At 45.3% G+C, this 26,867-nt stretch overlaps 1 protein-coding gene across 2 annotated transcripts; it reads right to left on the bottom strand.

Annotated features, from left to right (window-relative positions):
• Positions 1-370: 370 nt before the first annotated feature.
• ABCD4 (ATP binding cassette subfamily D member 4) lies at positions 371-22,871 on the bottom strand. 2 transcript variants are annotated; one of them, XM_077463667.1, is made up of 19 exons: positions 22,602-22,864; positions 20,857-20,975; positions 18,486-18,613; positions 16,960-17,099; positions 16,742-16,858; positions 15,005-15,130; positions 14,409-14,459; positions 13,967-14,061; positions 13,746-13,867; positions 12,924-13,015; positions 12,014-12,091; positions 4,630-4,835; positions 4,273-4,364; positions 4,087-4,123; positions 2,545-2,594; positions 2,095-2,147; positions 1,920-1,996; positions 1,134-1,249; positions 371-531 (listed from the first exon to the last, which is right to left on the bottom strand). In XM_077463667.1, exons 1-19 carry the CDS (start codon positions 22,709-22,711, stop codon positions 463-465), a joined length of 1,878 nt encoding a protein of 625 aa, XP_077319793.1. In that variant the 5' UTR covers positions 22,712-22,864; the 3' UTR covers positions 371-462. The 2 variants fall into 2 exon arrangements, with proteins under 2 accessions (XP_077319793.1, XP_077319794.1); XM_077463668.1 differs by lacking the exons at positions 12,924-13,015; positions 13,746-13,867; positions 13,967-14,061 and having other exon boundaries at positions 22,602-22,871.
• Positions 22,872-26,867: the final 3,996 nt, after the last annotated feature.

Raw genomic sequence — 26,867 nt, 5'->3', positions numbered from 1 at the left:
GTGATAATAGGAGAGAAGTCAGATTACTGTGACCTGACCTAGTATGTCTGGGTGTGGGTTCCCACCTTGGTAGGGAAAATGGATATGGACTGCACAGAGAACAGATCTTCTCTGGTATGGACACTTCCAGTCCAGCCAAAACTTCAAGAGATGGATGAATCAGATGAGAGAACCCTGTCAAAGTATTCCCCAAATCCTTCCTCCAATCCTGTACTGCAGGCAGCAGATGTCTGTCTGTCTAAACTATTCTGTCTACTGTACAGCTCTGTCCATCTCTCAGAGGCAAGTACAACAATGGGAAGACAACCAGATGAAGAGACCTTCTTACAATAGTCAAGAGGGGAGATTAGGGAAAAGCTGCAGACTGCAATTAATTAAAAAAAACAAAGTTAAATTTATTGTACACTGTCCATCACTTCCTGAGTAACAAAGTGGAGGGTGGGCCATGATCAGCTCCTCCAATCAAGATTTTTTCAATCGCCGCAGCTCCCACTGTCCACCAGGACCGAGACTGAGCTCCAGGTGGTGAAACTGTAAAGAGAGAGAAAGTGGTTTATGTAAAGAACAGACAGGCCTCACCGTGCCACATGAATGCCAGGATCATTTACCAACCCCTTACACTTCACAGACCTGCTCACCAATGCCTAACAGGAATTATAATGGTTCTTGGCCAAACATAATTAAATAATGGTAACTAAGCTCATGTTTGCAAAACACACATTTTACAAATAAACATGACACAGAATTCATGGAACCATGTGTTTGAGCAAAACAGCACAGCAGAAGTTGTCTGCCTTCAGGCTGTCTCTCTGATTGCAACTCAATGTGGCTAAACAGGCTGGAAAGGGACAGAGTTTATTCTGAATAATTCTCTGCACTCTATAAAACACCAAGCTATGTCCAACAGGAGTTAAAGAGAGGTTAAAAACTATGAAAAAACAGCAGAGATCTCCTCCTGCTGGCTAGACAGAAAAATACAAAATATTAATGTACATTTGACAGGCGGACTCGATCAGCCCATCAGTGTGAAAGGGGCCTTAGTCCTGGTCATAAAGAAAATAAACTGCTCTACTTTAAATTTAAGACATTGCACATGGATTTCCTGGCTTATCATGCAGTTTGGGGTCTCTCACCTCCTGCAAGCTGCGTCTGTGCCCAACACTAATTAAGGTCATCCCCATCTGGGTACAGTGCGTGTATAACTCCGCCTCTGCATCTTCACTGAGCGCACTGCTTGCCTCATCCAGTACTAAGAGAGAAGACAGAAATGGGAGTGTGTATTGAAGAGATTACGCAGGACGGTAAGATAGGAACACATGGAAATCTTCAGGTGACCATACAGTAGATACCAAAATCTCCAGGGGACCCCACAGAAGTATCTGCAATGACCATATTCTGCGGCTCATCTGAGCATCCGATGGGGTGTACTCACAGGCTGACTTTTTTTTTTTTAATTCTATATTTCCTTACAGTAGAAACAAATGTGGAGCCCCCTGTTGGCCTGTCTTAATCATACCAGGTGCAGGGTTTGGTCTATTCCAGGTTATACTATGACCAGTGGAAAAGTAGCTAGAGAAAAAGAAAATCTGAAAAAATAAGATAAATTTAAAATAAAAAAAAGAAATAAAAAAAAAAGGGGGAGAGAAATCAAAACTGGAGCGTCCCTGCCTCTATTTCCTCAAAGTCTTTTATGCTTTATTACAGTGATAAAACATTTCCAGCCATCACACAATGCCAGCTGTCCTGATAGCTAAAGACTGAAAAAGACAGACAGCCGACTTCCCTGAAAGACTCCGCTTGTCCTCTGACTCCTCTGAACTGGGTGCCCCTGGATGAGAGCCTCCCTGTCCTCTAATGCCCCATTTTGGCAGATTCCACTGCAGTACACATACATTACAGAGTTCCGATGTATACCTCACCTGCAAATTTAGGCTGCAGATAAAACAAGCGAGAAAAGGCCAAACGCTGAATTTCCCCAGGGGATAGAACCTCTGGCCTGGACAAATAAAAAAAAAATAATACTAATAATCTGAATCAGAACAGACATACCACACATACACCCCATGTACTATATAAAGTATGTATAAGGCTCACCAATTCCAGTCCACTGCCTGGTCCAGGCCCCCCGTTCTGCTCACCAGAGATGTCTGCCACAGAGAAAACATGAAAAGACCACCATATACAACTGACCTCAGACAACCTGTACTGGGTGTACATATAGCTCTTTATACAATTACTGTGAGATCCGAGTGGAACCAGAGAACATGACCAGGAAGGGGACAGGGACCCACCAGAGATCAGGACCAGGAAGGGAAGGGGACAGGGACCCACCAGAGAACAGTACCAGGAAGGAGAAATGGACTCACCAGAACAGGACCAGGAAGGGGACAGGGACACTCACCAGAAAACAGATCCAGGAAGGAGAAATGGACTCACCTGAGAACAGAACCAGGAAGGGGACAGGGACCCACCATAGAACAGGACTAGAAAGGACACACACACACACACCTCATTGCAAGTACACGTGTCTTTCTCTTGTCTTACCAGGCCTGACATTTCCAGTGATCTGAGGATTCTGTCATCATCCATCCGACCTGGGAAAGGAACAAGAAATGTCAAGACATACGTGTCACTGTAAGGCCATTCCACAACATCTCCAGAGACAAGTCACTTTGTACCCCCTGCCCCCCTTCCAGAGACGTGCGACTTCCCCCTACCCACTGCCACAAGAGTCATGCAACCATCTCACCCACCAGGGACGTGTCACTGCACTGACTACCCAACCAGACACATGTAATTGCACCACCACTAGCCCAGAATAGGTCACTGCACCATCTACCCCTCCCCCCCCCAGACATGTGTAACTGCACCTCCTCCAGGTCCAGAAATATGTCACTGCAACACCTCTCCCTCCAGAGACATGGCACTGCACCTTCATCACCCCAAGAGATGTATCAATGCACTGTCTGCTCATTCCACAGATGTGTCCTTGCACTGCCTCCCTCTTCTAGAGATTGGTCACATCCAACAAAGACAGTCCCCTCTTTCAGACACTTCAAATACATAAGGCCTTTTGTAAGCACAGCTGATGAAGGTCAGACAGCACATTGTAACTATGTAACCAGGGGTGGCCATAGTTACATAGTAGGCGAGGTTGAAAATAAATAAATAAATAAATAAATAAAAAAAAAAATAAAAAAAGACAAGTCCATCCTATGTGTGTGATTATAGGTCAGTATTACATTGCAGGTCCCTGTATGTTGCGGTCTTACAGATGCTTATGGGACCACCGCTTGTGGAAGGGAATTTCACATCCTTGCCGCTCTTACAGTAAAGAACCCTCTACGTAGTTTAAGGATGAATCCTCTTTTCTTCTAATTTTAATGAGTGGCCACAAGTCTTGTTAAACTCCCTTCCGCAAAAAGGTTTTATCCCTATTGTGGGGTCACCAGTACAGTATTCATAAATTTAAATCATATCCCCTTCCAAGCATCTCTTCTCCAGAGAGAATAAGTTCAGTGCTCACAACCTTTCCTCATAACCAAAATCCTCCAGACCCTTTATTAGTTTTGTTGCCCTTCTTTGTACTCGCTCCATTTCCAGTACATTCTTCCTGAGGAATGGTGCCCAGAACAGCATACTCTAGGTGCGGCTGGGAGTCTTGAAAAGTGGGAGAATTATGTTTATCTCTGGAATTCATCCCCTTTTTAATGCATGCAATATTCTGTTTGCTTTGTTAGCAGCAGCTTGGAATTGCATGCCATTGCTGAGCCTATCATCTACTAGGAACCCCAGGTCCTTTTCCCATCCTTGATTCCCCCCAGAGGTTCTCCCCCAGTGTATAGATTTGCATTCATATTTTTTCCACCCAAATGCATTATTTAAAATTTGTCTACATTAAAACTCATTTGCCATGTAGTTGCCCACCCCATTAATTTGTTCAGATCTTTTTGCAAGGTTTCCACATCCCACAGAGAAGTTATTGCCCTGCTTAGCATCATCCACAAATACAGAGATTGAACTGAAGGATGGGGTAAACAGTTCATTTATGAACAAAATAAAAATAGGCCACCCCTGGTAACTCACCAGAATTTGGGTATATCTCCTTCAGTGGGTAGATCACCTGAAAACACAAAAACATGAGTTATGATTGCTGTGGCAGGGCTACTGGTGCCGGCACACACATGCACAAGACTCCTGCAAATGTTCTTGCTTCAGAGGGCTCTCTCTCACTCTTCCAAATGAGCCCCAAAATACATCATGTGGCCTCACCTGCTCTCTCAGGCTTCCGTCGCTCAGGAATGATTTTTGTGGCAGGAAAAGAATACCATGGGGACCAAACGGAGTGAGGACAGATACCCGACCTAAGGAGGCATACGACCTTGTGAGACAGACAGAGGAACAGGGAGACGTCAGAACACAAGGAGGAAGAGTGTCAGAGACAAGATGGCGGCATAGCAGGCAATCAGTACCAACCACACAAAGTTGCACAGACAATGTGTCTATATACAGTGTCATTAAGAAGTCCCTAGAAAACACAGAACCAAATCTGGGTATATTATATGATGGAGAGAGGGAAGGTGAGAAAGTGTTAGTAGAGTGGCATACAGTGACAATCGTGAAACATACCGTGTTTAGTCTTCCACAGTCCGGCTAGAACGCGTAGAATAGAGGATTTCCCACTGCCAGTCTCTCCACTGATGAGAAGATTATTCCCTTTACTCACACGCAAGCTGAGGTCTCGCACTAATGTGCACTCTGATGCTGGCATGCTAATCGTTACATTATCCAGGATAATTACTCCATCGCCATTTTGTGGCTTCTCCTGCAGGGACCTGCCAGTATAAGAAATTTGATTCACCAAGGTCGATTATGGAAATATTATATATGTGTCAGCTATGTATATCCCCATAAATACAGATAATGGATTGTGAGATATGGACATCCCCATAAATACAGAGATAAACAAACAATGTAAGGTATTGCCACACCATATATACACAGAGAAGTGTCAACTTTAGACATCCCCATATACAGTTGTGCTCATAAGTTTACATACCCTGGCAGAATTTATGATTTCTTGGCCATTTTTCAGAGAATACGAATGATAACACAAAAACTTTTTTCACTCATGGTTAGTGTTTGGCTGAAGCCATTTATTATCATTTAACTGTGTTTACCCTTTTTAAAAACACAATGACAATAGAAACTACCCGAATGACCCTGATCAAAGTTCTTAAGTGTGGTTGTAAACCCTTACAACACATTTTTTGCTAGATAAGCCTATAATAAGGCTTATTTGTAGCTACCCTGGATATCTCCTAAACCTGAATGGTTTAGGCAATAAATTCCCTGTATTTGCATGTGCCATCAACTGGCACATGTGCACTGAAGCAATGGCACGTAGGGAGGGAGAGAAAGGACCCCGAGTAAAAATATTAGTTACAAGCTCCACATAGGTAACAAAGTGAGAGACCACATAAGTATAGATTTATCAAGGCACAGATTCATGACCTAAATCATCGTCTGCAATCTCCGAGCCCCAAGCGTCTATTCATCCTGGCCAGATTTTATTGAATTTGCTAGGGCAATTCCGGTTAAGGTAAGCGATTCTACACAGTAGCAAAACAGTTTAAAACAGAGCACCAAGTAAATACTATGGGTGGTGCAGTGGAGAAATATCTCCCTAAGTGCATAAAGGGTGGCACAAATTAAAAGCAGCTTAGTACAACGGCCCTTAACTTTAGTGCCAAACACATTGAGCAACATAAACCTGGGATCCAACGCGAGGGTTAAAAGAGGTTATCCGATTAAGATAAGTGAGAATCTGACCAAAAGGCAGCAAGGCGTGGACAGGACCAGACCATAAGAAAAGAAGCCGCCTGCATATACTACATCTGGGACAGGGCGCCGAGGCCCCCGGGGTTATGATTGTCAATCTTTTTGGGGTGATGTAGGCCCTGTGCAAGAACTTAACTTGTAGGAAACAGTCTCTGGCTGAGATAATATTAGTCACGTAAGACGACAAAACAAAAGTTCCAAATCCTCCTCAGTCAGGCCAGGGATGACCACTCTCCACTTGTCAAAGGTCTTTTCTAATTTATTAGTAGGGGCTATAGATAGGCGGAAGTACAGGGAAGATAAAGGCTTGTCCATTACCTTGGCAATTAGCTATTCTTCAACAGGGTCTGATTCTAGGTTGAGAGAGGAACAACATCCACCTTGGTAATGTAAACGCACGGATGGGCACTGATAGGCGACACGTATGGGCACTGATAGGATTGTAGTGTACAGTATTGTACGGATGGATGCCAATCAGTGCCAAATAATAATGCATGCCAATCAGTGATGATCCTTGTGTGCACTGATTGGCACCCATTGTGGTCTAGGGTGGCATCCCTGGTGGTCCAGTGTGGGCATCCTCGGGGGGGAGGTAGGATCAGCACAGACCCCCCCCCCCCCCCCCCCCGTCAGAGGAGCAGCCGATCGGCTCTCCTCTACTCACGTTTGACAGACGCAAGTGAAGAAAAGCCCGATCAACGGCTCTTCCTATTTACACTGTGATCAGCCGTGATTGGACACGGCTGATCACATAGTAAAGGGTCTCCATCAGACACTCTTTACCGAGATCGTAGGTGCGGTGTGTCAGACTGACACACCGCAACAACGATCGCAGCGATGCGCACCCCCCGGGGGCACGCAGCGGCTTAATATCCTGATCACGTCATATGACATCCGGTCAGGATATTGAAACCACTTTGCCGCCTTCATTCTGCTATATGGTGGGCGGCAAGTGGTTAAGGTCATGGAAGGAGAGCAATTTGCCACCCGAAACTGGTTTAAGATTCACTATTCCTCTTGTCGCCCTAACCTGCGATCAGGAGCTTTATTCAGATTTGGGAGCTTTTGAGGCGAGTATGTCTCTGGAGATCTATAAACGGACCCTCGCCCTCTTCCATACCGAGATAGTGGTACGCATCAGGACTGTAATTCCAGGGTGGGATTTTGTTCCCCCAAACACCAAGTTACTAAGGGTGGAGTATAACCCCATGATGGCCACCTCCAGAGTAGCCGCTGGGTTGTCTTTAGGTTGGGAGAACCACCACCTCACCTTTACCAGGAACACCACCCATGAGTAAGCCTCAAAGTTAGGTAGGGACAGACCCCCCTGAGTGAGAGGGAGCTGTAAAGTAGAGATGGCCAAATGTGGAGGCCATCCATTCCACACAAAGGATGATTATAATTCCACATAGTTTGTTAAAGAAGGAGGCTGGAGGCACCGGGGGGACTACAGAACAGATAAAGGGACTTAGGCAAATATACAATCTTTACAAGGTTCACTCTACCTACTGGAGTAAGAGGGAGAGACTTCCAGGCCACACATTTCTGGGAGAAGGTCCTAAGCAATAGCAAGAGGTCCAGCTCAAAATGAGGACAAGGGGGCATTTATCACCATCCCTAAATATTTAAATTCAGTAGTCCAGGTCAACGAAGTACAAATCCGGGTGCGGGAGTCCGGTGCATATAAATGGGAATAGGAGCGACTTCCCCCAATTGACCTAAATGCCTGACAAGGATCCAAACATATCAACGATTTGAAGGGCCGAGGGGAGAGAGAGGAAATGTCTTTCAGGAATATTTTTGTAGAAAATAAAAAAAATAAAAAAATATCCCTGTATGCAATCACTCCCACCTGTATGCCCTCAACCGAGGGAGCAGACCTAATTCGCACTTCCAGGGGTTCCACTGCCAGTGCAAACAGGCCCGGGGAGAGAGGGCAGCCATGCCTGGTACCCCAAGTCAGGGGGAAAAGGAGAGGACAACAAATTATTGGTGCGTATTTGGGCAATAGGGTTATAGATAAAATCAATTGGACCCATTTGATAAACCGAGGGCCAAATTCAAATTTACATAGGACGGCCCAGAGGTAGCGCCACTCCACTGAATCAAAAGCCTTTTTTGTATCCAGAGAGGCCACCACCCCCATCTGTCCTAGAGAGAAGTGTAAGGATACGTGGTATATTAATGGTCGGTTCCCCTACCTGGCATAAATCCGGATTGATCCGCATGTATCAAAGCAGTGATCAGTGTTCAATTGACCAGCCAGGACCTCAGCCAAAATTTTTGCATCCACATTAAGGAGGGATATTGGCCGGTATGAGGAGCACTGTTCAGGAGCCTTACCAGGTTTAAGAAGGAACAAAACTGCTTCAGCCATGGAAAGGGGAAGAGATCCCTCCTTTAAGGCCTTTGGAGTAGAAGCCTGAATGTAGGGAGCAGTTCCTCTGCATATGTCTTAAAGAATTCAGCAGGGAGGCCATCAGGGCTGGATGTTTTACCATTTTGCAGAGAAGCCACCGCCCGCTGGGAGCTCCTCCAGCACATCTCTAAAAGTATATGTTAAACGTGGCAGCTCAAAATTTCCTCCAGGTATTTGTATAGTTCCTCGCCCGTGCCCACCATCCGGGAGCTATATAGCTCTTGATAAAACGATGCAAAACGTGCATTAATGGAGGCAGGATCAGTCAGCAGCGACCCGTCAGTCACAAATGCCCGAGAGACACAGGTGAAGAGCTCTTCCTAGCCAACCATGCCAGCATACTCCCAGTTGTTTCCCCCACGTTCAAATATGTGTTGGGATTGATGTAACAGCTGGGTTTTAGTAGCAGAAGAACATCTCTCAATTTCGCCTGAAAATCAGAGTACACTCAGGAAGCCCATAACAGGGTGTCACGGTCTGGACTCAGGCTCAGAGGCCAGTAGCTATAGCAGCAGAGCAGGTATTCACACAGGTCACCCTGGCTGATGACACGGGTTCACCTGATGTGCAGGGTCTAAGCACTAACCGGTATTCACCAGAGCTCCTAATGGTGGAGATGGGCTTTGCTGCGTGTTAGTGCCAGGTCGCGGTCCTCAGGATAGCCCCACCAGGAGGTGAGCAAGCCGGGGTCTGGTAGCAGATATAGCAGGTATGGATCAAGCAGAAGCGTAGTTGAGAAACAAGCCAAAAGTCGGTAACAAATAGTGCAGGTTGGGATTCAGCAGAAGCGTAGTCGAGGAACAAGCCAAATGTCGGTAACGAATGGTAGCGAAGATACGGCCGGCAGCAGGAGAGACGGGAGCAAGATATTGGCTGGTGAAGGCACAATATTCTGGCAACCAGGAAGTGCACAGACATGGCTTAAATCAGGAAGTTCATGGGAGGAGCAAAGGGTTTAAGGCAAACAAGATTCAAGACAAGATCATTCAAGGAATTGTCCAAGGAGCTGTCCAGCATTCCAGGTGGCTCAGCAAGCACAGTCACTGCCAGACACACCAGAGGTCCCAGGTTCAAGCCCAGGTCCTAACACAGGGAGTACTCCACCTGAAGGGCAGCCACCCTCTCTTCTGCCCTCAGCAGATCCTCCCGCAAGCCCCTCTGGACATGAGACTGCAGGCTGCCTCTGGAGAACGATTTAAAAGCATTCCAAGAGGTGGACAGAGATATAGAACAGTCCTGATCCTTCCAGTAGAGTATCATGTCAGATCTATACAGGTCAGAAACCCTAAAATCAGACAACCAGAACCTGGATAAAAGCCACAGATTGTCCTGTGGGGCAGTAGACACATTCAGTTGCAAGGCAAGAGGGCATGGTCTGAAATGCCACGAGGTAAGATGGAGATGTCCTGAATTCTAGAAAAAAAAAAAAGACAGACCCCGCCAGCATAGACTAGGTCTATCCGGGAAAATGTTTTTATGAGAGGCGGAATGACAGGTGCATTGATAAGGATGGTGCCATCGCCACACATCTGTCAGATTGGAAGCTTCCGCCCAAGCGGACAGCTCAGAGGGAGTACATGCCCCAGTGGAGAGTCTGTCTATCACATTATCCGTAGAGTAGGCAACAATTTTGGCAATCAATTAATCAATTGGTTAAGCAGTCTCATGGAGGCAGGGGGGAGGTAGGTACAGCCACACCAGTTCCAATCTATCCACCATGGCATGTTATATGACATGACGGCCTTCCGGGTCTAGCTCTCCTGGGAATAATTGGTATATGATGAGTGGTAGTGGCGTCCTACCCAGGGTTTAAGGTTCAAGAGTTTACTGCCCACTAAATGGGTCTCTTGTAAAACAAAAATCTAGGCATGGTAGGCATTCAAAAATTGAAAAACCAGGGACCTCTTCACAGAGGAGTTCAGACCCCTGGCGTTCCAAGACACTATGTTACAGTCAGCCATAGGCCCTAGGCATTACAGAATTAGGCAAGGAGATCCAAAAAGGGCCTAGGGGCAGAACCCAGACAGACAACCGCATAAAACAGTGCATGCAAAACATGGTACCCTGTGATATGAAGGGGCACATCGCTTGTAAAGTTGAAATAAAAAGAAAGAATTACAAAACAGTCCCAATAAACCCCACCCCGCCAACCCAAACCCTGGGGAGACTTAATAACCCAACCCAAAACAGAGGCAAAAACGCACGCAGAAGGGCATCCACAGCTCAGGCAGTCAATTAGCATGCATTTAGCACACAGTTTGGGACCGGATGAGATATGTGGGTGCAGTCTTCCAGCGACCGCTGGGGGTACAAACTTGAGCAGCATAACTGCATAGGGCAGTAGGTGTAATGTCACAGGCCATAGGAATAAGGGGGGCTGGCTAAGAGTGGATAGTTCTGATATCCAGGCAGGAGTAACAAAGGATGTGTCAAGGAGTGACAAACATCTCCTTCCCCGTGTAGAACCATGGGACCCGTCGTGAACTGGCAACATGAAGTATAGTAATGAAGGAGTCAGTCATCAGCCAGTGTAGTAGGATCGTAGGCCTAGGAGGCACTTGACATCCGCAGCCTATTTAGAAGATCAATCAGCAGCAATGATCAGCCTTGAGGCAGGGTGTCAATCCAGGCTGAGACCTCCTCAGAGGATGTAAAAAAAACAAAACATACTCACCGTCTTCCACCCACAGTCTGGCCGGAAGCAACATACTATATTTAACACTATTAGAGCGGTCTGGCTCTCACCGAGTCCCAGAATTTTCATTGCTTCTGTGTTTCCAGCGAATAATCTATAAAGATCAGGAGTTTGGCATTTTCAAAGTGTAAATTCATTTTGGGATCTGGCCTCTCTCATCACCAGGTCACGATCATGGAAATGGAGAAGAAAGAAGGAGGAGAAAAGCGAGAAGAAGGAAGCAATTGTTGCAGCAGATGCTTAAAAGTAGTGGAGTCAGCACCCTCAGCCCCATTAGGGAGGCCTAAAATTTCTCCTGTTACGATTTTCAGCATCTTCAGCCCAAGCCTCTAATGCCTTAATCTTAGTTTTTAGGGTGTGTAGATCAGCCCCATGTCTTCGGTCTGAGAGACCCTCTGTTCCACCTCAGTCATCTGGCCACAGAAGGAGTAAAATAGGAGTAAAAATCCTTACAGATGCATTCCACATTAGACTGAATGTGGTCCACCTTATCGGTCAGGGCAGTGATCGCCTGCATGACCGCTTTAAAGTCTGCCGCCATGCCAACCGTTGGGGTTCCTCAGGCTAGGTCTCCATGTGGGCAGGGGATATAGACGAGGTCGTGGCTGCGGCCTTACCTGCAGTGTTAGGTGTTGTGGCCGTGCAACGGGATTTGCCTGCGATCTTCGGCCACACATACCCCGGAGGCGACACCTAGGCAGTGGGTACACAGACCTGTCGGGTATAGTTGGGTCCACACCGGATAAAAGTCAATTTTGAAGCCGGTCCCCAGGATCTCAGACACTACACTTCTGCTCCCAGTGCCATCCTGGACACAACCCACAAAGTGAAGTCTTACGTCATTTACTAAGCTCTGTAGCAACTACACTTTGCACAGTGCACAGTCCATTTGCCTTTAGTAAATCAACCTCATAGTATCCACTAAGGACATCACTATACTTGTAGACAGTGGAGAGTAAGGAATGAACACTTTAACATTTACAGATAGAGTTTCAGGTATTAGTACCCCCATAAATGCAGATAGTGGAATGTTAGATACAGAAAAGGACAATACATACCCATCATCTTCCTCCTCTGAACTTAAATCCTTGTCTTCTTGTACAATCTTCATCATCACCTCCACCAGCTCCCCAATCCTGAGAAGATGCAAATTACCAACAACTTCACTGACTAGAACACTTCCCAAATATCATACTCAACACCACAATTAGCTGACAAGAGATCCTCCCACAAGTCACACACCACAGCTATTGGTGGCCAGATTCCCTCCCACATATAAATATAATCTGCATTACTGGCCAGAATCCCTCTCAGATATACTCCCCTGGCCAGAGTCATTCCCACAAATGACACTCACCACTGCCATCAATATCCAGAGTCACTCCCACATATCGTATCACTGTTACTTGTCAGAGCCCCTCCTAGATATCATACTCCCCTGGTCATAACCCCTAACCCCCAAAAAAACTCCCACCACTGGCCAGAACAACCTGCTGAATATAACACCCACCATTTCCATCACTGGCCAGAACCCCTCTCACATATCAGGTCAACCACCATCACTGTTCAGAGTTCCTTGCACATATAACATTTATGACCACCATCAATGGCTAGAGCCCCTCCCACATATAGCACTGAAATCATTGAAGAGAGTCTCTCTCACATATACTTACCTACCCAGAGCTCCCACTCCCACATAATATCACCATCACCAGTGTTCCTCCCACATATCACATTCACCACTGGCCAGAGCTCTTCCCAAAAATTACACTCACCACAAGCACCTCCCACATATCACATTCGCCACAACCATCACCAGGCAGTGTCTCTATTACACCAAACACACCACCCTCAATGACCAGAGCACTTACAACCACTATTATCAATAAGAGCCCTCTCTGCTACAGACACCGCTCAACCCCAAGTCATACAATCCACTGACCACAGTCCCTCCTATTCTGCACTCACCGATGTGTGTACCCAGCCACGTCACACAGATTGCTGGATAAATCAATGATCTGACTGAAGCAGTTGACCAGATAGATGGAAACAAACGCATTCTGTGGAGAGACACTCAGCATAAGAACTGCCAGAGGAGGAAGAGGTAGAGGACAAAAAAAAAAAAAAAATGGGGGAGGTAGAGGAGGACAGGTGGAGAAACAAGGGAGGATGTAGAAAGGATGGGTGGAGAAACAAGAAAGAAGGTACCGAGGACGGGTGGAAAAACAAGGGAGGATGTAGAAGGGACAGGTGGAGAAATAATTGAGAAGGTAGCGAGGGCGGGTGGAGGAAGAAGGGAGAAGCTAGACAGGATGGGTGGATGTAAAAAGGACATGTGGAGAAACAAGAAATAAAATAGAGAGGCTGGATGGAGAACCAAGGGAAGAGGTACAGAGGACGGGTGGGAAAACAAGGAAGGATGTAGAAAGGACGGGTGGATAAAGAAACGAGGGAGAGGGTAGAGAGGATGGGTGGAGAAATGACAGGTGGAAAAACAAGAGAGAAGGTAAAGAGGATTGGTTAAGAAATAAAAGGAAGGAGGTAGACCGCATGGGAGAAGATGGAAAAAGGAGGGGTGAGAAGAGGGAAAAGGAAAAAGGTAAGTTAAAGGGGAAAGAAGATGAGGAGAAAGGTTTAGGAGAGGGATCGAAGATGGGACTAAAATAAATAAATAAAAGTAAAGTAATGCTGGGGAGGTGGTGGTGGGGAGATAAAGGGAAGTAGCGGGAGTAAAAGGTGTGATGGGATACATCAGCTGGAGGCAGGGGGATTTGAGGGAAGAACTGTTACCTTACTGATAAGCTCGCTCAGTTCACCAGCACTCAGGTCATTGTACACTCCAGAGAAGATGGGAATAGCAATAGTCATATAACTCAGGATTCCACCCAGATAATCAAAGGTGTTTGTTCCAACTGTTGGAAAGAGAGGTCAAATAAATAAATTATTGACCCGGCTGACCTTGGCCAGGGTTCCATAATGACCCCCAAATCCTGCCACATTTCCTCACTCACAAGACAGCCATAGTTCCCGATACATCAGATCCTTCTGGGTGGCAATAAGGCTTTTTAGGCGGCGCTCTGTTCTGGCATATTCCACACTGCTGGCTCTGGAACAGAACACCATCACTTTAAGGTCACATGACACATAAGCAGTGATGAAGTCAGTGTCATCCCACCCTCCTGCACAGCCACAAGACAAAATGTAACTCATGGGGACACAGTAGTGATGGAGTCTTGTGTTTTTGGAGGATGAGCTGTGTCATAATTATCACAGACCCTCAGTTCCTCCTTACGGTCTATAACTCCAGCAAGGGTGTTGCAAATGCACACAGTGACCAATCAGAACACAAATTATTCCCAGCAAAAAACAAACAAGGAATCAAAACTGGTTGATGGAAATGAAAAAAAATGTTCTCCTCAGCCCCATATCATCAGACTGATCCCGAACTCTGACCTGGCAAAGGCTGCAGCTTCGGCATTAACGCGGATCTGTACATGCTTGAACCTGCAGAAGAAAAAAAGTCAGGGAGAGGTGATGTGAATATCACAGGGGTGACTGAACATTACTGGAGACCAAACTAAACCATTTTACAGAAAAATACATAAATGTCTGTTTGGTGGAAAGATGGAATTTGTCACACAATATGGGAGGCCAACTCGTAGAAACATGCACACAGTGCAGCTACTGCTACTCATTGGCTGCCAAGTCATGCCATCCACGATAAAGTTCCCCTATAGTCTGCCTACCTCAATGTAGCCTCAACACTGGGCCCCGCATCCATTCCCCCCACCCCCCCCCGATAGGCAGGAATGTTACCCACACTTACTTGACCCTTCAACCATTCACCCTGACCCAACAGGTAGGAACGCTATCAACACCTACTGGTCCCTTCACCCGACAGGCAGGAGCATCATCTACACTCACCAGACCCCTCAACTTACAGGAAGAATGCCACCTACAATTACTGGTCCTTTCACCTGAGGGGCAGGAAAGCCATCTTGGCTCACAGGACCCCTCACCTGACAGGCAGGAACGCAACCCACACTCACCGAAAATCACCCTCCAGCTTCTCCTGCTCAACCAGTCTGGGGATAACAGGACCCATCAGAAGTTTATTCACCAGAGATCCAACCACAAAATATCCGAAGATGGACACAGGACCCATCCAGCCCGTACTGTGAACATGAAGAAACATAGAATAAGAAAAGGAGACACACAATATATTGGTCTATTCAATGGAACACACACCAAAAAGGAGAGGCAGCACACAGCCACATGGGGTAAACCAGCCAGAGCAGCAGCTTAAAGCTGAACTAAAAAGGGTCAATACTCACCTGTCCAACATTCCCTGGCATAGTCTTCTGATTGCCAGTCTTCAGGCCTCTGTATTGGCTGGCACAGGATGGCGTCACTTCTGCGCATGATCTATTCATCCCGGCATTCAGAAACTTGGCCAGACGCCGATTTAGCATTCTCACACTCTCCTTTTGCTGCATACATGGCATTAAGGCTGGTAACACTGATAGTAACATATGGCAAAGACAGTGGATGGGGATCTTCTTTCACTTCTCTCCATTTACATGGAGGACATACTTCTAATTCAAGGCCCTCACACAACCGATGGTGGGTATACAAGCTGCACTATTCTGGCTTAAACGCGAATCACAATTCTCTCTCCATTCTCTGTGTAACATCTCCATCTTTAAACAGTAAAGTTAGCCCAATTTCTTTGTATAATGTGAGTTTTTTTTTTAAATTCATTAAAGTGTAATTTTTCCCAAAAATATTGCTACATAAAATATTACAAGAACAAAATATTGCCATTTTATTCTCTAGGGTCTCCGCTAAACAAAATATATACATAATGTTTGGGGGTTCCAAGTAATTTTCTAGCAAAAAATGTAAGCAACAAAAAGGTTTAGTCTTTAAGCTGCCATCATCTACATGCAGAAGTTCATTCCTTTGATCTGATCTGTAATAATGCAGGTTCAGTATATATACAGCTACTATAGTGACCACAGCTAGCTTCCCAGACTGTGCTGAAAGGCTACCCTTCTTAGTATACACAGGCAGCTCATTCGGCATGCAAAATTATTTCTGATTGGATAAGGTGGAGCTTGTGATGCCACCGCCCCAGCTCTCCACCTTATCCAAATCAGAGAAAAAAAACTTTGCATTCATTGAGAAACTCAGATTATGATGTCACTGCCCCACTACTCCACCTCATGCAGTCAGAGAACACTTTTCATTCATTGCAAAAATGCAAACTGTTCTCCGATTGGAGCCTGTGCTGAGCAAATAAACTCCTGTGTTTACTAAGCTGCAGGGCAGCCACTTGGTATGGGACCTTGAAGTTAGCAGTGATCACAGCAGTAGCTACTACAGGGATTTACAGCTTCTATGGGGATCACTAGGTATGGTACATATATACACACTATATTACCAAAACTATTGGGACACCTGCCTTTACACGCACATGAATCTTAATGAAATCCCAGTCTTAGTCCGTAGAGTTCAAACTACTATGGGAAATCCCACCATTGTGGGAGGGGCAGTGACACAAATTATGGTGGGAAGACCCCACTATTGCAAGAGGGACAGAGACACAAACTACTGTGGGGAAACTGTACAATTGCAGAAGGCTGAAGAGACAAATTACTGCAGCTTTTATTACTGGGCTCTTAGATAAGCATACTAAACTATAGGACGAATTAGATATATTTCTGGGTGAAATTAGCAAATGTCACACACAAGTTACAGCACATGAAGAAAGTTGATACACTGACCTGAGGGAACACTGATAGGAGTAGTAGACAAGTGTGAAGGGTGTGGTAAGAATTTTACTGGCGAAACCGGTGAGTTCCCGGCAGAGACGTTCCACATCCTGCGTCATCCTCTGATCTCTGACAAATTCAGCAAAAAAAATAAAAATAAAGTATCAGTCTGTCTGCAGCACATCAACAGTGCCCCCCCCCCCCACACACACACACACAGTGCCACATACGGGTTATCAACATGGCTGTGCTCCACGCTCATTGTGTAGTAGACTTGTTTGGTGAAGTAAATTTGGTGCAAATATTGCGTCATCACTTTCCGACAGTTTACATAGACCAGTTTGCTGATGTACTGCTCGGCGCTGCGCAGCTGAAAGACAAAGTATAAAAGCACACACACAGGTTAGAGCAATACACTGACCTGATGACACATGGATAGGAGTAATAGACAATAAGAATGTTCTCAGGCGTAATTGGATCGAACCCGCCAGGAATTCAGCACTGAACACCAATCATAGGCAGTGTGTGTATGTGCAGCTGCCGGTCAGGAAATGCCTTACTGCCTATGATTGGCAGTGTGCAGGGGCTGATTTGATCTAAAAACGCCCAAGCCCATCACTAATAAAGTATGAATGGTGTGGTTAGAATTCTACTTGCGACACCAGTACGGCCCCATATAGATTATGTGCAGTGGATCCGGAAAGTATTCACTTTTTCCACATTTTGTTACGTTACAGCCTTATTCCAAAATGGATTAAATTAATTATTTTCTTTAAAATTCTACAAATAATACCCCATAATGACAATGTTAAGTTTGTTTAAAATCTTTTCAAATTTATAAAAAAAAAAAAAAAAAAAAATCCCATATACATAAGTATTCACAGCCTTTGATCAATACTTTGTTGAAGAACCTTTGGCACCAATTACAGCCTCAAGTCTTAATAAATATGATGCTACAAGCTTGGCACACCTTCTATGCAGGACCTCTCAAGCTCCATCAGGTTGGATGGGGAGCGTTTGTGTACAGCCATTTTCAGATCTCTCCAGAGATTTTCAATCGGGTTCAAGTCTGGGCTCTGGCTGAGCCACTCGGGGAAATTCACAGAGTTGTCCCGTAGCCACTCCTTTGTTATCTTGGCTGTGTGCTTAGTGTCGCTGTCAGCGGCGGCCTGCCCATACGGGGTACTGTGCCCCGAACCCACCCAATCGTGTGACAATAGCGAATTAAATATTTGCCATTGTTGGTATCACCAGTAAAATTCTAACCACACCCTTCACACTTGTTTAATAGTGATGGGCTCAGATGTGTTTGCATCAAACCCACCAGGAAGCTGTCACTGCACATCACCAAATCATAGGCAGCAGGGCATTTTACTGACTGGCAGCTGCACATACACACACTGCCTATGACTGGCGGTGTGCAATGCTGGCTTCATGGCAGGTTTGCTCTGGGTGGTTGTGTAGGGAAACTTGGCTGATTCTTCACACCATCACAAAGATCCTGAATTTGGCTCCCCCACCAGCAGATAGTTTCACCACCCAACAAACCATAATGCAAAGCAACAGACATCAGTCATCACAAGCTGCCCTGTATTCCCAGCATGCTGAAGTCTGATTGGGTGGGTGCTCAGGATATGAGAGATCTTGACTGGCAGACTGATGAATGATACCCGGGGTAACAATGAAATCTGCCTGGTCAGATAAGGTTAGCGGAACAGAAGACATTCTCGGTGGATAAATGGAATAGAAAACTCACCATGGAAATGAGGAGGATCAGCGCAACAGCCACTACGGCTAAACTCCTGAAGCTGGTCAGGTCTCGATCAGACAGGATACCATAGAACTGACTGGGCAGAATGCCAACCTGGTAGATGACCAGCTGTCCTGTGCAGAACCAGAAAAAAAGTACGATTAAACCAGGGCTCGACAAAACCCGGGCGCCAGGTCGCATTGGCGACTAGAAATAGCGACCTCGCGCCTGGGGCAATCCTGTCTCTGTGGACCCCCCCCCAGCGTGATCGCGTCGGGCCGTTCCGCCGGCGGCCGAAAATTTAGGCCGCGGCTTTGAGGCCTTCTGCGGTCCTATGATTCCTTATGGAATCTGGCGCCCTCTTGTGGACGCCGTTGGTATGACAAACCAGCAATGCTAATGACTGTTTTATATTACCTGCCTCTTCTTCCCTTTATTTAGAACCCCCTAAACATTATATATATTTTTTATTCTAACACCCTAGAGAATAAAATGGTGGTTGTTGCAATACTGTCTGTCACACCGTATTTGTGCAGCGGACTTACAAGCGCACTTTTGTTGGGAAAAATAATTTAGTTAATAAAAAAATAAGACAACTGTAAAGTTAGCCCAATTATTTTTTATATTGTGAAAGATAATGTTACGCCGAGTAAATTGATACCCAACATGTCACGCTTCAAAATTGCGCCCGCTCATGGAATGGCGACAAACTTTTACCCTTTAAAATCTCCATAGGCGACGTTTAAAATAAATTCTACAGGTTGCACGTTTTGAGTTACAGAGGAGGTCTGGGGCTAGAATTATTGCTCTCGCTCTACCGATCACAGCGCTACCTCCTATGTGTGGTTCGAACACCGATTTTATATGCGGGCAGGACAGGGCGCGTTTAAAAATTATTATTTTTTCTGCTTATTTTAACTTTTTTTTTTTTCCACTGTTCTTTTAAAAAAAATGTTGTGTCACCTTTATTCTTATTACAAGGAATGTAAAAATCCCTTGTAATAGAAAAAGCATGACAGGTCCTCTTAAATATGAGATCTGGGGTCAGAGAGACCTCGGATCTCATATTTACACTAAAATGCAATTAAAAAATTGTCATTTGAAAAAAAAAAAAAAAAAACGCTGCTATCTTCCCCTCACTCGTCTCCATGTCAGGCCAGGGACAGGTCCGGATCGCCGTCACGGACCTGGCTCCTAACTTTTTAAGCTGGCTCCTAGATTCCAAGCAAATTTGTCAACCCCTGGATTAAACGATGTGAAGGCTCTGACAGTGACATATTACATAAGACAGAGAAAGAACTATTCCTGTTTTACTACAATATTCTAGTGGAGGTATCCTTGTCACGGTCCCTCAGCGTCTTTAAGAGCTACAAAACACTATAGGGGAGATTCATCAAAACTGGAGCAGACAGAATGCGAAGCAACTTTGCAAGGCAACCAATCAGCTTCTATCTTTTAGTTTGTTCAGTTAAAGTGGAAGTAAACTCTCCTATTGTTTCCAGCAAAGGAAGCTGCCATCTTTACCTGCCATGATGCTTCACATGTGATCAGTTATGACAGAACTGCACGATTCTGGCTAAAATGAGAATCACAATTTTTTTGCTTAGAAGATAGATCACAATTCTCTCACAATTCTCGTGGTGTAACATCATCTCTTACATTAAAACAAAAAAAAAATTGGGCTAACTTTACTGTTTTTTTTTTTTAATTTACTGAAGTGTATTTTTTCCCCAAAAATAGCGTTTGAAAGACCGCTGGCCAAATACAGTGTGACATAAAATATTGCAGCAATTGACATTTTATTCCCTGGGGGCTCTGCTAAAAAAAAAAAAAAATTATATATATATATATATATTTTTTTTGTTTTGTTTTTTGTTTGGGGGGGGGGGGGGGTTCCAAGTAATTTGCAAGCAAGTTAGCTGGCCGTAAAAAAAAAAAAAAATAAATAAAAAAAAAAATCCTGTACGCAGCATCTTTGGGGCAGTGGAGGAGCAGTGAATGGGCACCGCTCCCGAAGCGCCTGCAAATTGCTGCGGCACCCTTTCTTTGCCCACTAGTGGGGGTTAAAAGCACCCTGCTAGCAGCTGAAAAGTGCTGCTAAAACAACATTAAAGCGCCGCTAAAACTAACGGCGCTTTACGGCTAATGTGGCCACGGCTGCAATGTGAAAGGGCCCTTAGGATTGAAAATGAAAAAGGTAAGCCAATTGGTTGCCATGCCCAACTGCTCCAGTTTTTGTTTGTTCTAGTTTGAATAAATTCCCTATATATTTGTTTTAGTCCCTGCCAGGTCTGTCTGGTTAGCAAGACTCCCCTTTGCAAAATTACGGACCTTGTGGCAGATAAATCCACCTGTTGGGGGTATGGAGCCCACTGACCTGTCAGGGCCACTATCAGCAGTGTCATCATCATCAGCGTATTCCGGGCCGTCCATTGTGGGAAGAGAACAGACTGCAGAGCCAAGAACCGCCGCACAAAGATCCAGTCCAGACGAGGCCTGTAAAAGAACGGACACTGAATGGGGCTGAGACAGCAACATGTACTACAACACCGTCTATAGGCCTTATATAAGATCTCTCCATATGGTACTTATACAATATATACTTTTTCTTATACACATGACATACAGAAAATACACGCCCATACAGTATATAGACGCCCCACAACCCCCATTTAATAAATACGTTACCCATATAGAACATATACTCTATACAAAATGTAAATCCTTCACACGCTTTGTACACTCCATACAGTATATAGACTTCATACACCCCCCATACAGTGTATATACCCCCCATACAGTATATACACTCTATACAGCCCCCATAAAGAATGTACCCCCCATGCAGTATGTACACTTTATACACTCCAAACATCCCCCATACAATATGTTTTTATATTTATTCATACAACCCCCCTATACAGTATATACACTCCATACAGCCCCCATACAGTATGTACACTGTACACCCCCCATGCAGTATATACACTCCATACAGAATATATCCCCCCATGAAGTATGTACACTTTGTACACCCCCCCCCCATACAGTGTATACACAATTCATACACCCCCCCCCCATGCAGTATGTACACTTTGTACACCCCCCGTACAGTGTATATACACTCCATACAGTATATATTCCCCATGCAGTATGTACACTTTTTACACCCCCCCCATACAGTGTATATACACTCCATACAGTATGTACACCCCCCCATACAGTGTATATACACTCCATACACCCCCCATACAGTATATATCCCCCATGCAGTATGTACACTTTGTACACCCCCAATACAGTGCATATACACTCCATACACCCCCCATACAGTATATATCCCCCATGCGGTATGTACACCCCCCATACAGGGTATATACACTCCATACAGTATATACCCCCTATGCAGTATGTACACTCCCATACAGTGTGTATATATATATATATATATATATATATATATATATATATATATATATATATATATACACACACACTCCATACACCCCCCATACAGTATATACACTCCATACACCCCCCATACAGTATATACAGCCCCATACAGTATGTACACCCCCCCATACAATATATACACTTTGTACACCCCCATACAGTATATACGCTCCATACAGTATATACACTTTGTACACCCCCCTATACAGTATATACACTTCATACAGTATATACCCCCCCCATACACACTCCATACACCCCACAGTGTATAAACACTCCATACAGCCCCCCCATACAGTATATACACGCCATACAGGCCCCCCCATACAGTATATACCCCCCCATACAGTGTATAAACACTCCATACACCCCCATGGAGTGTAACCCCCCCCATGCAGTACATACACTTTATACACCCCCCCTGCAGTATATATACCCCCCATACAGTATATACAATTCACTACACCCCCCCATACACTATATATACAGCCACTATAGACCGTTATACAGTTTATAAGTCCGTCGCATGCATTTTATACACTCCATACTATTCCCCCACACTGTACATACAGCCCTATAAAACTCCAATACAGAACATGAACCCTCTCTTTCTATATACACCCCAGTACAGTATATACAGCCCTCCACATCCTGTTATATTCCTCTCACCTGTCCCCTCTGTCCGTCCTCACACTCCTCTTCCCCATTCTTATCAGCGGAACCTCCCGGAGTGATGGCTGCACGGAACCGGAAGTGTCGCCGCTGCAGAGCGCCGCCATTACGTTGGTTATCGACCACACAACTAAAGTCTATACATTTGTGTGGAACCAACAATATTGCGGCGGTTCTATGTAACGGCGACATTTCCGGTCTTGATAAGACTAGGAATAGGTGTGCGGTGAAATTCTGATGAGTCGCCGAATCGGACGAAACAGCGGCGTATACGTATAGATCAGGTGACACACCGGTGTTCTGACATAATGTCGAACCAGGTGTTTCGTCAAATTAGGCGACTCCTCAGAATTTGTAACGGAAGTGACGTTCAGTCGTCGCCATCTTAGTACACCCACACTCGTCCACAGTAAGAATACAGTGAGAAGGCGGCAAGCGGACATCTTTTTACACCCACAGAAGTCTTGCATTTCACATTTATTTTTAACAGTAAACTGAACTTATATAGTGAAATAAAATATTTAAAAATCCGTCTGCCTGTTTAGATGTTGAATTTTAAAAGCAGCAGCGAACCTGCTGATCTCACATATGTGCTAATCTGACAGAACACAGCTGCTTTGAAAAATCAATATCAAAACAGTCTAACAGATTTAAAAATACTGAATTTCACTCTAGAAATCCTGTTAAAAATAACAGTGTAATGCAAAACTTCAATGAGTGTAACAAGATGTCCGCTTGCCGCCTTCTCACTGTGTCCTTACCTGAGCGTGGATGAGTGCAGGGTGTAGCAAGATGGCGGTGACGGAACGCCGCTTGCACTACACATTCTGACGGGTCACCTAATCTGACAAAACACTGATAGAATATCAATCCATGTCACTTCCTATTACGTGTAATCACCAGTTTTAGAAAACCACATGTGCACAGCGTCATCTGCGTATGCGCAGTGCGTCATCGCTGACGGCAGGACATTGCATGTCAAATTCCTGGACTGATGCCCATCTTGCTACACCCCACACAAGGCCATACTAAGGCTGCAGTCAGGAGGGGGTAGCAGACATCTCATGTTGAATTTTAAAAGCAGCAGTGTTCTGTCATATTAGCAAACCTGTCACATCTTCAGGATTGCTGCTGCTTTTAAAATTCAAGATCAAAACAGTGTCAGAGACCCGTAAATACTGTTTAGCACTATATATAAGCGGAGTTTAGTGTTAAAAATAAGTCTGAAATGCAAGACTTGGGTAGGTGTAAAAAGATCCCTCGCTAGCGCCTTCTGATTTCAGGCTTAGTATGGCCGAGCGCAGGGTGTGGCATGCCCGTCGCTTGAGGAATTTGACATGCAGTGTCCTGACGTCAGCAGGGGACGCACTGCGCATATGATGCGGTGTGCATGAGCAGTGCGTGTGGTTTTCTAAAACAGATGATTACACATCAAAGGAAGTGACAGAATTTGTTATTCTGCCAGGTTTGACATTTTGTCACAACACCGGCAATTCTTTTCTTTACATTCAGCTGTCAGCGGGGAAACCCACTGACAGTCATTGGTTGTTCAGGATGCGCAGCCAGCTTCCCAGCCTGCTCCTTAACAACCAGCTATTCTTTATACATAATTCGGGTCGGTCGATCATTTTTCGATCTGTCCAAACATCTCTGTGGCAGATTTGCTGAGTTTTACGCAGAATTTAATGTTTTCTCTTTGTTCTAACTAGCTGTCCATGATGTAATAGCAGATGTGGTAATGCATGAGCTCCTGATGTACACAGGACGATGTGCTTTGGCATATTGACTTATGAAGGTCAGCGCACCATTTGACTCTTGTTGCAGCCTTGTGCAGCCCTCTATTGGCGTGTTACAAGACTAGTCTCAAAACTTTTTTAATCCACCCTGTATTCTGGTCACTCTTTGCATTAGACCACGGGGGGAAGTTTAAGTTCAAAGGGTTGGTGCGCTGTGATCATTCTAGGTGTTCACACTTTTGATCTTTTTTCATATAATATAATACGGGGATTGACAACCCGTCCATCACGGTCCACCTATTGGCTGCCGGCAAGTGACAGGTGGCTCCCGGTCTCCGCTCTTGAAGGTAGGACACCGTGCTATGGGAGGAGAGGAGTGAAGTGGGGGGGGGGGGGGGGCTTACTGCTATAGGGGAAAGGGGCAGAAGACACCAATGTGTGTGTGTGTGTGCGTGTGGGGGGGGGGGGGGTGATGCGAAGGGGGCAGAGAACACGGTTATGAACCCTGCATTCTGACCGCAACGTACTACTGATCCCTGCATTCTGAACGCAACGCACTCATGAACCCTCCATTCTGACCGCAACACACTCCTGATCCCTGCGTTCTGAATGCAACACATTCATGAACCCTGCATTCTGACCGCAACGCACTTCTGATCCCTGCAATCTGACCGAAACGCATTCCTGATCCCTCATTCTGACCGAAACGCACTCCTGAACCCTGCATTCTGACCGCAGCGCTCTCCTGATCCCTGCATTCTAATCGCAACACACTCTTAACCCTGCATTCTGAGCACAACATACTCCTGATCTCTGCATTCTGACCACAATGCCCTCCTAAACCCTGCATTCTGAATGCAACACACTGCTGAAGCCTGCATTCTGACCGCAACGCACTCCTAAACCCTGCCTTCTGACCGCAGCGCACTCCTAATCCCTGCATTCTGACTGCAACACACTCTTAAGCCTGCATTCTGAGCACAACGTACTCCTGATCTCTGCATTCTGACCACAATGCACTCCTAAACCCTGCATTCTAAACGCAACACACTCCTGAACCCTGCATTCTGACCGCAATGCACTCCTAAACCCTGCATTCTGACCCCAATGCACTCCTGAATCTTGAATTCTGAGCCTAACACACTCCTGATCTCTGCATTCTGACTGCAATGCACTCCTAAACCTTGCATTCTGAGTGTAACGCACTCCTGAACCCTGCATTCTGAGCATAACGCACTCCTGATCCCTGCATTCTGACCGCAACACACTCCTAAACCCTGCATTCTGAGAGTAACGCAGTCCCGATCTCTGCATTCTGAGCGTAATGCACTGGTGAACCCTGCAGAACACACTTTTAGGTTTTGTATTTTCAATAATAGCGGCTGGGCGGAGCGGAGACAGAGCACTGAGAATGCAGCCTAACTTTTCAACACACAGAACAAGTGCAATCTGTCTTGTGCTGAGACATGTAGAGTAAAATAGGTTGGCATCTTGAATATGTTCTCCTATTCTGATCACCAATCCTCAGGAAGGACATCTTTGAACTGGAGAGAGTCCAGGGGAAACAAAGCTAAAAAGGGGGCTGAAGGACTTCAGCTATGAGGAATGACTAAAAACATTAAACGTATTCTCCTTGGAGAAGAGACACTTAAGAAGGGATATTATAGCAATATACTTGATTGGTGACTCTGGCATTGGACAGAAAATTTGTAATCATAGGTCTGTACATGTGGCCAGACAATGAGGGTGGACGAGAAGCGGTTCAGTCTTAAAGGAGAAGTACAGCCAAAGCTTGTTTGGATGTACTTCTCCTGGGGATCACAGGAGTGCAGATCATTCATGGGGGGGGGGGGGGGGAGCGGAAACAGAGAAGTCGCTGACAGGCAGGAATGAGGGGGTGAGAGGAGAGCAGAGCAGGGCAGGTTTGACGGAGGGACGTACTTTGACCACGGTGATCAGGGCGGAGCAGCCCTGAATTCGTGGTCAGAGTAGAGGGGATAAAAGGAAGTGGCAGAGATTTTTTTTTTTTACAGTTTAGAGGAGGGCAGATTACGCACTGTGCTGTTTAATCTGCTTTAAAGCAACAGAATCTGTATATATATTTTTTTGAGTTAAACACTTTAACCACTTGCCTACCGGGCACTTACACCCCCTTCCTGCCCAAGCCATTTTTCAGCTTTCAGTGCTGTCGAAATTTGAATGACAATTGTGCGGTCGTGCTACACTGTACCCAAACAAATTTTTTATCATTTTCTTCACACAACTAGAGCTTTCTTTTGGTGGTATTTAATCACTGCTGTTTTTTTTTAAATATTTTTGAAAAAAAAACGTTTTAACTTTTTTCTGTCTGTAAATTTTTCTCCTTCACTGAGGAGGCGGTACTGATAGGCTGAACTGGTGGGCATTGATGAGGTGACACTTATGGGCATTGATGAGGAGGCACTAATATGCCGCACTGATAGGCAGAACTGTTAGGTGGCACTGATGGGCACTAATAGGCGGCACAGATAGGTGGTACTGATGGGCA

The sequence above is a fragment of the Lithobates pipiens genome, unplaced genomic scaffold, assembly GCF_037356315.1.
Source record: "Lithobates pipiens isolate NorthernLeopardFrog02 unplaced genomic scaffold, aLitPip1_a1.2 Scaffold_30, whole genome shotgun sequence".
NCBI lineage: Eukaryota > Metazoa > Chordata > Amphibia > Anura > Ranidae > Lithobates > Lithobates pipiens.
Note: the sequence above shows the minus strand (reverse complement) of the source record. Positions and strands in the feature narration are given on the sequence as shown.